At 36.3% G+C, this 14,878-nt stretch overlaps 1 protein-coding gene across 2 annotated transcripts in view; it reads left to right on the forward strand.

The window, feature by feature from the left end:
* Positions 1-6: 6 nt before the first annotated feature.
* Positions 7-14,878, forward strand: part of LOC138318756 (tight junction-associated protein 1-like) — a 31,729-nt gene continuing 16,857 nt past the window's right edge. Inside the window, exons 1-5 of one of the 2 annotated variants that reach the window (XM_069261429.1) lie at positions 20-124; positions 5,215-5,246; positions 5,343-5,498; positions 11,206-11,249; positions 12,241-12,267. In XM_069261429.1, coding sequence (XP_069117530.1) covers positions 5,409-5,498; positions 11,206-11,249; positions 12,241-12,267 — 161 coding nt within the window. In that variant the 5' untranslated portion in view covers positions 20-124; positions 5,215-5,246; positions 5,343-5,408. Of the gene's footprint in view, positions 125-5,214; positions 5,499-11,205; positions 11,250-12,240; positions 12,268-14,878 lie in introns of both variants that reach the window. The other variant, XM_069261430.1, reaches the window with a different exon arrangement.

Raw genomic sequence — 14,878 nt, forward strand, 5'->3', positions numbered from 1 at the left:
ATAACTCTAGTTTAACAACCGGAAGTTTCGTGGCAATGTCAAAAAAATCAGGATTAGCTTTACAGTACATATATCTGGGTTTATGAGGAGTGTTTCAGCAACAACAGATGCCCTGGATTGATAGGTAAGTTATATACTACGATAGAATCCATTTGTATCAAATTTACGGACTTAGGATGGTCATGGTGACCAGTTAAATCGAGGAAACCGTATGAGGATCGGTCATCTACTGTGCATTATCAATGTTGTTAATGACAAGACGATGCACTTTTCGTTACGTATGTTTATCATAGGATCTATGGCCTGGAGCTAATGGCCGTGATAGGCAGATTGACCATGGTTAGTTTGTTGACCATAGTCTGCCTTATTGACACCGACAGTTTAAATACTGACAGTCAGACAGTAATCAACATACAGTACAGATATAGATATACATGTAGTAGGACTGCAAAAGGCAGAAAATCATTTTATTCTATCATCTTAATTGTAAAGTGAAAAAGTTCATGTTAAATGAAAAAACAAAACTTTCTTTGTTTGATACTTTCATATTTTGAATTATGCTACCAAAGTCTGGGGCTATAACGTACACTGCGCCACAAATTGAAAAACTACATTAATGGTTTTAAAGTCAGTATTGGGTGTTAAAAAAATCTATTAACAATTCCATGGTTTATTTTGAATTTTGACACTTTCCTTTTTACATAACGAGAAAGATGTGTATTGTGAAATATTGGCTTCATTCAGTTATTTTTCTCCTTATATATAACTGGGGTCAGAAAACGACCCCATTCTCAATGCTAAACCCCCCTATATTTTTCCCAATTACAATGAAAAATTCCCAAATCAAACTGCTGAGATAAAAAAAACTGTCCTGATAAAAGACTGTTTTGTTGATACAATACAGGTCCATGTAAAAACAGCATGTTACATCAAATAACACAGTTATACAATATTTAATTACCTATAACACCATGTTCAGTAATGGGTAACTTAATTTTCCTAAAACTCCTCTTTTCGCAATTAAAAATTCCGAATTTGTGTCAAATTTTTTTTCCCCAAAATACCTTGAAAAATCACTGTCGTTCATTGAAGACCGAAAACTGCATATTGAGGGCTTATTAGGATGAATTAGTTGTACTTAATATAAAAAAGCCTTATTGCAAAGACAATAGGGTATCATTTGAAATTTATGTTCATTTCCCAGATCCCCATTTATTTGACTGACAAACTCATACTCTATTTGTTTATATATGATATCTGTTACATTTCCATCATGTAAATGGACTACCATGACACTCTATATATATATATATATTATATATATAACCAAGCTTATAATACACACTGGTTTAGATCTCCCTATGTATTGGTACTTGAAACACTATCTACAAGGGGACTATAATTAGAAGTACATACATGTATATAGGGAATGCATGATACTCTGATGTGGTAGCTAGCTGGTCAGGCCAGTGGAACAAACCTCTCATCTTATTCTAATTTGTAGTCCAATCATGAGGATGGATTCTGAGGTGGCTTATGTATGTTACACTATATAAACATATGCAGGCTGACTGTGGTTGCAGTATTTACAATGTCCTAGCTAGGTCATATACGACAGTGTAATTACATTGTTACCTACCTATAGTGAATATGCAATACCAGTCCTTATCATCAAGCTAACAAAATTCTAAAAAAAATCACTATCTGCATCCCATAATGAAATATTGATTTTATATAAAAATCCTGACGAATTAATTATTTTCACATGCATCAAGTACATTTATTATGTATGAGCTGACATCAGTGAGCTATGCATGTCCTTGAGGCCTTTTGTTTTGTACTGTGCCATATATCAGCTGATCTGAATCATGCACAATGCACAACATACCATTTTCATTGAATTGTACATTTCATGTCCTACATAAAATGTGCAAAACATGACATGTCTGATGGGTAAGTACTGGATCAATAGTAGTAAGCTACATGACATATCTGATGGGTAAGTACTGGATCAATAGTAGTGAGCTACATGACATGTCTGATGGGTAAGTACTGGATCAATAGTAGTGAGCTACATGACATGTCTGATGGGTAAGTACTGGATCAATAGTAGTGAGCTACATGACATGTCTGATGGGTAAGTACTGGATCAATAGTAGTGAGCTACATGACATGTCTGATGGGTAAGTACTGGATCAATAGTAGTGAGCTACATGACATATCTGATGGGTAAGTACTGGATCAATAGTAGTGAGCTACATGGCATGTCTGATGGGTAAGTACTGGATCAATAGTAGTGAGCTACATGACATGTCTGATGGGTAAGTACTGGATCAATAGTAGTGAGCTACATGTCATGTCTGATGGGTAAGTACTGGATCAATAGTAGTGAGCTACATGACATGTCTGATGGGTAAGTACTGGATCAATAGTAGTGAGCTACATGACATGTCTGATGGGTAAGTACTGGATCAATAGTAGTGAGCTACATGACATGTCTGATGGGTAAGTACTGGATCAATAGTAGTGAGCTACATGTCATGTCTGATGGGTAAGTACTGGATCAATAGTAGTGAGCTACATGGCATGTCTGATGGGTAAGTACTGGATCAATAGTAGTGAGCTACATGACATGTCTGATGGGTAAGTACTGGATCAATAGTAGTGAGCTACATGACATGTCTGATGGGTAAGTACTGGATCAATAGTAGTGAGCTACATGACATGTCTGATGGGTAAGTACTGGATCAATAGTAGTGAGCTACATGACATGTCTGATGGGTAAGTACTGGATCAATAGTAGTGAGCTACATGACATGTCTGATGGGTAAGTACTGGATCAATAGTAGTGAGCTACATGACATCTGATGGGTAAGTACTGGATCATTAGTAGTGAGCTACATGACATGTCTGATGGGTAAGTACTGGATCAATAGTAGTGAGCTACATGACATGTCTGATGGGTAAGTACTGGATCAATAGTAGTGAGCTACATGTCATGTCTATAATGGGTAAGTACTGGATCAATAGTAGTGAGCTACATGACATATCTGATGGGTAAGTACTGGATCAATAGTAGTAAGCTACATGACATATCTGATGGGTAAGAATTGGATCAATAGTAGTGAGCTACATGACATGTCTGATGGGTAAGTACTGGATCAATAGTAGTGAGCTACATGACATGTCTGATGGGTAAGTACTGGATCAATAGTAGTGAGCTACATGACATGTCTGATGGGTAAGTACTGGATCAATAGTAGTGAGCTACATGTCATGTCTATAATGGGTAAGTACTGGATCAGTAGTAGTGAGCTACATGACATGTCTGATGGGTAAGTACTGGATCAATAGTAGTGAGCTACATGACATGTCTGATGGGTAAGTACTGGATCAATAGTAGTGAGCTACATGTCATGTCTAAATGGGTAAGTACTGGATCAATAGTAGTGAGCTACATGACATATCTGATGGGTAAGTACTGGATCAATAGTAGTGAGCTACATGACATGTCTGATGGGTAAGTACTGGATCAATAGTAGTGAGCTACATGACATGTCTGATGGGTAAGTACTGGATCAATAGTAGTGAGCTACATGGCATGTCTGATGGGTAAGTACTGGATCAATAGTAGTGAGCTACATGACATGTCTGATGGGTAAGTACTGGATCAATAGTAGTGAGCTACATGGCATGTCTGATGGGTAAGTACTGGATCAATAGTAGTGAGCTACATGGCATGTCTGATGGGTAAGTACTGGATCAATAGTAGTGAGCTACATAGCATGTCTGATGGGTAAGTACTGGATCAATAGTAGTGAGCTACATGGCATGTCTGATGGGTAAGTACTGGATCAATAGTAGTGAGCTACATGACATGTCTGATGGGTAAGTACTGGATCAATAGTAGTGAGCTACATGACATGTCTGATGGGTAAGTACTGGATCAATAGTAGTGAGCTACATGACATGTCTGATGGGTAAGTACTGGATCAATAGTAGTGAGCTACATGACATGTCTGATGGGTAAGTACTGGATCAATAGTAGTGAGCTACATGACATGTCTGATGGGTAAGTACTGGATCAATAGTAGTGAGCTACATGGCATGTCTGATGGGTAAGTACTGGATCAATAGTAGTGAGCTACATGGCATGTCTGATGGGTAAGTACTGGATCAATAGTAGTGAGCTACATGACATGTCTGATGGGTAAGTACTGGATCAATAGTAGTGAGCTACATGACATGTCTGATGGGTAAGTACTGGATCAATAGTAGTGAGCTACATGACATGTCTGATGGGTAAGTACTGGATCAATAGTAGTGAGCTACATGACATATCTGATGGGTAAGTACTGGATCAATAGTAGTGAGCTACATGACATGTCTGATGGGTAAGTACTGGATCAATAGTAGTGAGCTACATGACATGTCTGATGGGTAAGTACTGGATCAATAGTAGTGAGCTACATGACATGTCTGATGGGTAAGTACCGGATCAATAGTAGTGAGCTACATGACATATCTGATGGGTAAGTACTGGATCAATAGTAGTGAGCTACATGGCATGTCTGATGGGTAAGTACTGGATCAATAGCAGTGAGCTACATGACATGTCTGATGGGTAAGTACTGGATCAATAGTAGTGAGCTACATGACATGTCTGATGGGTAATTACTGGATCAATAGTAGTGAGCTACATGACATGTCTGATGGGTAAGTACTGGATCAATAGTAGTGAGCTACATGGCATGTCTGATGGGTAAGTACTGGATCAATAGTAGTGAGCTACAAGTGTGCAGTTCACACAGACAGGTAATGGTCGATAGCAGCTGTAAATTGTAATTTTAAGGAGTCAGGTTTCTTAATATAGTTTGGATTTATAAATATCATTTCTGTCATTTAATTTTATATATATCATTTCTGTCTTTAGGTTTATGAATATCATTTCTGAAAATAAGGCAAAAATGTGAATGGGAAAAAATGTATTTTTGTTGGTGAAGACAAAAGTAAATATCAGTTATAAATGTTACATTGCTTTGAGTCTATTACAAAAATAAGGTGAAAAAGAATAAGCTTATTTTCGCAATCAATTTAAAATTGATAAATTTATTCATTTACAATAGTATTAGGATGCAGATTAGATGGGTTCTCTTCATGAACTATAATCATGATTTAATTTTGTACAAACTGATTTCCTTTTTAAAATTCCAGATGCCTTAAATTTTGCCTGTTCAGATCTACACCTGTATGACAGAAATCCTGTTCAGATCTACACCTGTATGACAGAAATCCTGTTCAGATCTACACCTGTATGACAGAAATCCTGTTCAGATCTACACCTGTATGACAGAAATGATAAGGTGGAATACAACTTTGAATGGCAGTGACAGAAAACAGATATATTGATGAAACAAGACAACAATAACTTACAAACAATGCATAAAAGAGTGACATCAGATGTATCTTTAACGTCCATATCTCTACAGGCTTGTCCAGTAAGTATACAAACATCCCCCAGCTTATGTATATACATGACTGTCCAGTAATATATTTTTTATTACTAGCTTCATTAACATCTAAGTCGCTATACATTCCTGTCCAGGGTACCGTTTCACAAAGCATACGTAACTTTACGGGTACACGTAGGATTTACGTGAACGTATCTTTACGTGTACGTAAATTTTAAGGGCGTTTCACGACGCCGTACGTAACTTTCCGCACTTACGTGCAGGTTTACGTGCACGTAACGTAGACCGGACGTGGATAATGTCAAAACAATCAATCTTTATTTTCTCAGATATAGATGTGAAAACAATTTGCTAGTGCCCATCATTTGCTTCTTGCTACCATCAAAACCACACGATTTAGACGATTACATATACATGTATGTGAATAATAAACTGAGATACATACAATCTATGTGTGTAGCATTAATAAAAACAGAACGAATTAAATAATTCGATGTGTCTATATACCTATATACCGTAATTTTTAGAACGAATATACGTACCTGGCCGCCTACTACACTTTTCGGCTAGTGTAACGTTGAAAATTGACCCCCGTTGAAAACTGACCTCGGGTCATTTTTCAACGTTGAGAAATGACCCCGAAAACCATTGAAAACTGAACATTAAGCGCACTTTTTACACCGATCCGTTGAAAATAGACCCCGTTGAAAAGTGACCCCATTAGAACTCGTTTTTACACAACAACACAACACGACACCACAATACCACGAAACCACACAGCACATCAACACACCAACAACACTACACAACACAACACCACACAACAACACATCACACAACACAACAAAACACAACAAAATCACACAGCAAAACATCGCACAACAACACGTCACACAACACAACAACACAAAACACAACCACACCACAACACAACACCACCTAACAACAACAATACACAATAACACAACAATACACAACAACACAACATCACACAACATAAAGCAACAACACATCACAAAAACATCACACAACAACACATTACACAAACACGGAACATCAACACAACACACAATAACACAACACAATAACATTACAAAACCACACATAACAACACGACACCCAACAACACAACATCAAACAACACAATATAACACAACACAAAATCACGCAACAAAACATCACACAACAACACATCACGCAACACACAACACAACCACACCACAACACAACAACAATACAACACCATCTAACAACAAAAGCACAACAATACACAACAACACAACACCCGACAACAACACAAGATAACGCAACAACACATCACAAACACAGAACACAACAACACAACAACAACACACAACAAACAACACAATGACACACAACCACAAAACAACACAACACAACCATACGCAGAACACAACATAACTGATCCATACGCAGATATGTAATACATGTATTCTTATATTGCAGGGAATAGATATATATTAAAAATTACCGAATACCTGACAAACGTAAAATCGTCAAAACATAATAATAAAAAAATCATTAAGAAACAAATTAATAATATCACATAATTATAGTTTTGTAACACTTTCCACTGGTACTCGGAAGTGAACACCACATAGTACAAACTTTTCAAAAGACCATCCGTTGATAGTTTGCCAAGGTCATTTTTCAACGGTCATTTTTCATTTTTCAACAGACCTGCCGTTGATAATTGACCCTAGACACTGTCAATTTTCAACGGCATGTTCAATTTTCAACGGCATTCGGGGTCCGTTTTCAATGTTGAAAACTGACCCGAGGTCAATTTTTAACGGAGGTCCATTTTCAACGTTACACCGGGTATACGTACGAAATGGTGTCTATGTGTTACTGAGCACTGCCTCAGAAAATCACTCTGGCATAATTTTCAATATTTTTTTGCGGGTTTCAATTATTTCATGCATGTGTATACGTGCATTTAAATAATATTTTTTTCCAAAACAAACATAACGACCATACTTTATATCTACTGTACCGTTCACAAGACGCCCAGTTTATCATTTGTAGAGTTGCCGTATATTTTTCTTTCGAAAAGACTTCATATTTATATGTGAAAAAATGTCTCGCTATTAATTTAATATTTACGGCGGCATATTAGGGCCACTATATAATTTTATTTATCTTGTAGGTACGAGTTAGTATCTTGTACGTACAAGTTAGTATATTGTACGTACAAGTTCTTATCAAGTTGAGTTGATCTGCTGTTCACCACCGAAGAATTAATGTTTCATAATTGTAATTTTAATTTGCCGGATTATCAATCGAAACTGTTCATGTATAATTACTTTCATAATTTTGAAACTGGCGTTGTATAGTTGCTCCATTAATATGGGACATTGCAGAACCCTACATAGTTTACGCAACTTCCCTTTATGTCAGGGTTCTGTGTACCAAATTTTATCAAAATCTGTTAAGAATTTTAGGAGGAGTACAGACAGACAATCACACGGATAGACGGGCAACACGATTCCAGTATACCCCCTTAACATCGTTGCGGGATATAAAAACAGAAGCAGACGAATTCAAAATTTTCTTCAGTGACAAATATTAAATACTTTACACTTAAACTATCACTGAAAAGTTTTAGCTTTTATTTTACTTCAGAATACAAGTATTGGAAATAATTAATTTTATTCCGATAAAAATCCAAGGTATTATGCCCTATACGGAATGAGTTACTGATTGCACAGACAACAAAAGCAAAACACATCATTTTATATTTGTTTTTGAGTTGATGAGACATATATACACATGATTAAACATCAATTATTGTCCAAATGATGATAAAAGACGTTAAAGACATTTACATATATATGTTCACAAACTTATCACAGTATCACAATACCACACAATAAACCAAGGGTGCGTAATATTAACTTTAATATCGAGAGTTTCAACATTGTACTATCTTGTACGTACAAGATACTAACTTGTACGTACAAGATAAATAAAATTACATAATGGCCCTAATACGCCGCCGTAGATATTGCACACGGTTCAGTTTTATAACACAAATACGATGAAAAGCCTACAACCGTTTTCAAAATGGTTTGCATAATCATTACTTTGCTCCATTAGCACGTTATTTCCTGCGTATTGTTCGCGGGCTATTTTTAACATAAAAAATGTCTAATGCGCGCTATCTGAGGTACACTCCTACTATACTAAATTATTTTCATCTGAGCTTATTTTCTTGAATTTGCAACCTACTATTAACACATAGTATGCTAATGACTATATGTCTATAATAAACCTATGTCACCCTCTCCAAATGAAAGCATTACAATTTATATAGACTCACGTGTCATTATTAGCACATAATACACACTATGTTTATGTATGTGATTTGTAAGACTTGAGAGTTAGAAAAAAAAACATATATCGGAATAGTATGAGTATGAATTTGAAGAACATGTACGGAACGCTAATGGGACATTTCCTATTTTCTGTATATCCAAAGTTTTCAGTACCAATAGCACACAGGAACATTTGATACAAACACATACTTGTAACAGTTACGTGTGTTATAAAAGTGTAGCAAAGTTATATAATTAATGTTATATTATACTATCGTATGCCTTTGGTAAGTACATCCAACACTTGTTGTACAATGTAATGTACAGTTTTGAACATTTCGATGACGTAGCAATGAGCACTTGTGATCGTAGTAAATAACTTATAACACATTATTTCAGTGTGCAGTTGTAGCTTTTACGATATTCATAATTATATTACTATTAAACTGTCAAGAAACTCATGTTGGTCTACTCAAATAGAAAAAAAGATGGTTTCAAACTTATGACGTTAACGTTGAAATGTATTTGCTCCTAATTAAGGATGAATTTATGGATTCGGTACATATATTAGTTGTACTATTTTGTTTATGTGTCACAATTTGTTGATGTCCCTAATATCGGCGAAATTTGACGTAATTAACGTTCGAATAACGTTGTATCATCAATATCTTTGTGACGCGTTAATTAACTGGAGATACTTTAATGATTGAAACCATTGATAACTCTACATGTATACATACTAATAAAGTCTGTATAACCTAAAGTTTTCAATACAGTATATATGTGTTTGTAACAAACAAAATCCAGAAATAAAGTCAGGTTTCAATACGAAACGGAACGATTACAACATTAGATTTAGATCTACTGAAATCAGCGACCATCGCTCTGACGTCAACAAATATGCGAATATCGGGATTAAGCCCGTGTTTCTTTTGCGAAAAAATATCTAAGTGATAAAAAAGACAGTATCCCTGCAACACACGGATATATGAAATGAAAATAAAAAGCAAATAAAACATTTTAAAAGTAGAAAAATACAAAATACCGTCGACGGCGTGGAAATTTCCGCATCGACAATCCAAGTGAGAAAACTTTAAAACTTATGTAATGTGTTTGGCTATTTGTTCTGAGACTTTAAATATGCCAAACAACAACGATTTTGTGACTTGTATCATACTTACGTGGGGTTTACGGGTGGTATTTTGTTGGCGTAAGTTACGTACGGTTTTGACGTTATTTACGTGTACCCGTAAGTCATTTACGTTTACCCGTAACTTACGTGTGCTTTGTGAAACGGTCAAAATAACTTACGTACAGGTTACGGGTACCCGTAAAGTTACGTATGCTTTGTGAAACGGTACCCAGTAATATAATTACAGTTAGTATGTATAAAGACATATATCTCTGGACTACCCCTGATGCTGTTTGGTATTTGACCTCTACCAAGGATATTAGGATAATATATGTCAGTGATTCTTTAAGCTGTACCATCTTGAAAAAATAAGTTTTTGAAAAACCTTATTTAATTGGAAAATTTCAGTCACTGAATTCTAATAATTAGTAATAAACTAATCAGCCATCTTTTTTCATAAAATTTATCTACCGGTAGCTATTCGCCATATTCTTGTTACATTAAGTCTTTGAGTGAATATAGAGCTTGCTGCTGGACAGTTTGTTGTAAATATTACTGTCATTTTGCCACTTATATTGATATGGGTAGAATATACAGTACAGTGTTTTCTTGAAACCACCTCAAAACATATGATTATGATAACATTTGATTTATTACATGTGTTATATAAGAGCCTTAGATGGTTTACTACTCTATGAAAGAATTTAATCTTATTATGGATTGAGCTTAAAGTAGCTTAGACATCAACAACATTAATAGGTGGATTTCAGTTATATCACAGCTATAGGACTGTTTAGTCTCTAGCTTTATAGTTAAACCTGCCTTAGCAACCACCTCTGTATAAAGACCATCTGCTTAATAAGACCACTTTCTCATGGTACCAAGTGGTCAATTTCAACATAATTTGATATGAGCTGTGTATAAAGAACTCTTGGCTATAAAAACAACATTGTTCTTGGTCCCGTATGGGTGGTCTTTATAAATTTTTTTCTTAGACATCTTTACGAAAAACAATAATTATTTTATGAGGGGAAGGGATGTCACAATGAAATAAATTATTGTATAAATATTGTATTTTCCTTCTTTTGTGAAATAAACAAGTCAACATTGTTAGATTATATGTAATTACTATTATCCAATATTTGATTACAATAACAAGTTTTAATTTTGTTATTCACCAAATGCCATACAGCATATAGGTTATGACAAGGAGTTGTCTAATTGCATTTGTACAATTACCAGTAGTTGTTTGTTTATTTTACAGGATTGTGGATGTACTTGTAGGGGATGCTTTTCTAACCATTCAAGGTAAGACTACCAAATGTTTTATGTACTAGATGCTACAAGGTATTGTTTAGTATATGTATTAGGTTTTACATCATATTAACAGCTAGAGTTGTTAATTAAGAATAGCCTCTCATCTTCTGTGTGTATTGAGTTGTATCACTTACGTGTGTGAATGTCCACAGTTACATGCTTAAGGACATATGCTACATTTGAACAGTGTTTAAAGGACATCCTACATTAACACTAGAACAGTAGATCTTTACAAAAAAGGCTAAGAATCCAAATTGGGTGTATGATACATGATAAGCTAGCAATGACCATTCAAAATCTTTCTTACTAAGTCAATCTGATTAAAATCATCATTTCATGGTTTGAATGTTGTCTGAACATCTGATCATGAAGGTACTTTGCTCTTAGGGTCATGTTCAGATGATCCAAACATTGACCAAAAGAATAATGGGCTTTGAGAATGTCTTTGGCACAATTTAAATACATTTTGTAGCTGTTCCTGCAACCCTCAATTTCTATAGCAATACATATTTATGTAAATCAGCAAAATCTAATGTTTCATAGATCCACAAATCTTCTAGGCATCCTACTTGTGTGTGTATAAGTCAATGCTGACATTTGTATGGTTGCCATTATTACTGTGAATACCGGTTTCACCAGTACTAGTATTTTATCAGCATCTGAAGAATAGATAATTTATTCACTTCAAAAGTTCCAACACAAAGGACATGCTGATTGTCTAATGCCAAAGCTAATCTGACTGTGTGACCCTAACAGCAGTATTTGCCAGGTGTTCATGGACAATCAGGGGACCAACCTACTAAGACATGCATTTAATCAGATAGTCTCAAGACCACTTGTCAATGTGGTAACAGGCCTGGTAAATATAGCGCTACTTCGGAGAGAAGACATCTTCTGTGTGTTAACCTGGTCGAATCAACATAGAATGAAAATTTTGTTTCTTAATCACCATAACACAGCTTTCATGTTTTGATATTTACAGAGAGATACACTCAGATGTCCATAACAGGTAACGAGGGATATTCTGTATGGGTTTACTTCCTCTACTGTACATAGACACTGCTTTATATATATACTGTAGATCTGTAGCTGGGAGGAAGACAGGCTTCAGATTATCATTTATATACTGCCTCTACCCTTTTATTTTCCTTAACTAGCACACTACATGTATAATATCAAACTCGTCCTCCATGGTGACACTAATACATATTTAAACAATGGGCCTGGTTACTAAACATCTTTAAGTAATTTACAATTTTACATTGGATGCAAAGATTACAGTTTTTAGGTCATCTGACCCGAAGGGTAAGGATGACCTATTGTCATCATGCACCGTCCGTCGTCGTGCGCCGTCCTCCGTGCGCCATCCGTAAACTTTTCATTCAAACGACTTCATCTCAATAACCGAAAGGCCCAGGGTACTAATATTTGGCCTGTAGTATGCTGGGATTAAGGGCTACCAAGTTTTTGCAAATGAATGACCTTGACATTCATTCAAGGTCATAGAGGTCAAAAAGGCTAAAATATTTAAACGACTTCTTCTCAAGACCTAGAAGGCCCAGGGTACTGATATTTGGCCTGTAGCATGCTGGGATGAAGGGCTACCAAGGTTGGTCAAGTGAATGACCTTGATCTTTATTTAAGGTCACAGGGGTCAAATAGGCTAAAAATCCTTTAAACAACTTCTTGTGAATAACTAAGAGGCCTAGAGACCTGATATTGAACCCATAACATGCTTTGATGAAGGGCTATCAAGTTTGTTCAAATGAATGACCTTGATCTTCATTCAAGGTCACAGGGGGCAAAAAGGCTAATATATCTAAACAACTTCTCTCAAGAACCAGAAGGCACAGGGTACTGATATTCGGCATGTAGTATGCTGGGATGAAGGGCTACCAAGTTTGTTCAAATGAATGACCTTGATCTTCATTCAAGGTCTCAAGGGTCAAATAGGCTGAAATTTTTAAACGACTTCTTCTCAAGAACCAAAAGGCCCAGGATACTCATATTGGGCCCGCAGCATGCTGGGATGAAGGGCTACCAAGTTTGTTCAAATAAATGACCTGGACCTTCATTCAAGGTCACAGGGGTCAAATTGGCTAAAAATCCTTTAAACAACTTCTTGTGAATAACTACGGGGCCTAGAGACCTGATATTGGGCCTGTGACATGCTTGGATGAAGAGCTATCAAGTTTGTTCAAATGAATTACCTTGATCTTCATTGAAGGTCACAGGGGTTAAATAGGCTTAAATATTTAAAAAACTTCTTCTCAAGAACCAAAAGGCCCAGGATACTCATATTGGGCTTGTGACATGCTGGGATGAAGGGCTACCAAGTTTGTTCAAATAAAGGACCTTGACATTCATTCAAGGTCACAGGGGTCAAATAGGCTAAACTCTTTAAATGACTTCTTGAGAATAACTAGGAGGCCTAGAGACCCAATAGTGGGCCTGTGACATGCTGGGATGAAGGGCTACCAAGTTTTTGCAAATGAATGACCTTGACCTTCATTCAAGGTCATAGAGGTCAAAAAGGCTAAAATATTTAAACGACTTCTTCTCAAGACCTAGAAGGCCCAGGGTACTGATATTTGGCCTGTAGCATGCTGGGATGAAGGGCTACCAAGGTTGGTCAAGTGAATGACCTTGATCTTCATTTAAGGTCACAGGGGTCAAATAGGCTAAAAATCCTTTAAACAACTTCTTGTGAATAACTAAGAGGCCTAGAGACCTGATATTGAACCCATAACATGCTTTGATGAAGGGCTATCAAGTTTGTTCAAATGAATGACCTTGATCTTCATTCAAGGTCACAGGGGGCAAAAAGGCTAATATATCTAAACAACTTCTCTCAAGAACCAGAAGGCACAGGGTACTGATATTCGGCATGTAGTATGCTGGGATGAAGGGCTACCAAGTTTGTTCAAATGAATGACCTTGATCTTCATTCAAGGTCTCAAGGGTCAAATAGGCTGAAATTTTTAAACGACTTCTTCTCAAGAACCAAAAGGCCCAGGATACTCATATTGGGCCCGCAGCATGCTGGGATGAAGGGCTACCAAGTTTGTTCAAATAAATGACCTGGACCTTCATTCAAGGTCACAGGGGTCAAATTGGCTAAAAATCCTTTAAACAACTTCTTGTGAATAACTACGGGGCCTAGAGACCTGATATTGGGCCTGTGACATGCTTGGATGAAGAGCTATCAAGTTTGTTCAAATGAATTACCTTGATCTTCATTGAAGGTCACAGGGGTTAAATAGGCTTAAATATTTAAAAAACTTCTTCTCAAGAACCAAAAGGCCCAGGATACTCATATTGGGCTTGTGACATGCTGGGATGAAGGGCTACCAAGTTTGTTCAAATAAAGGACCTTGACATTCATTCAAGGTCACAGGGGTCAAATAGGCTAAAATATTTAAATGACTTCTTGAGAATAACTAGGAGGCCTAGAGACCCAATAGTGGGCCTGTAGTATGCTGGGATTAAGGGCTACCAAGTTTTTGCAAATGAATGACCTTGACATTCATTCAAGGTCATAGAGGTCAAAAAGGCTAAAATATTTAAACGACTTCTTCTCAAGACCTAGAAGGCCCAGGGTACTGATATTTGGCCTGTAG

This window comes from Argopecten irradians, chromosome 3 (genome assembly GCF_041381155.1).
Source record: "Argopecten irradians isolate NY chromosome 3, Ai_NY, whole genome shotgun sequence".
Taxonomy (NCBI): Eukaryota; Metazoa; Mollusca; class Bivalvia; order Pectinida; family Pectinidae; genus Argopecten; species Argopecten irradians.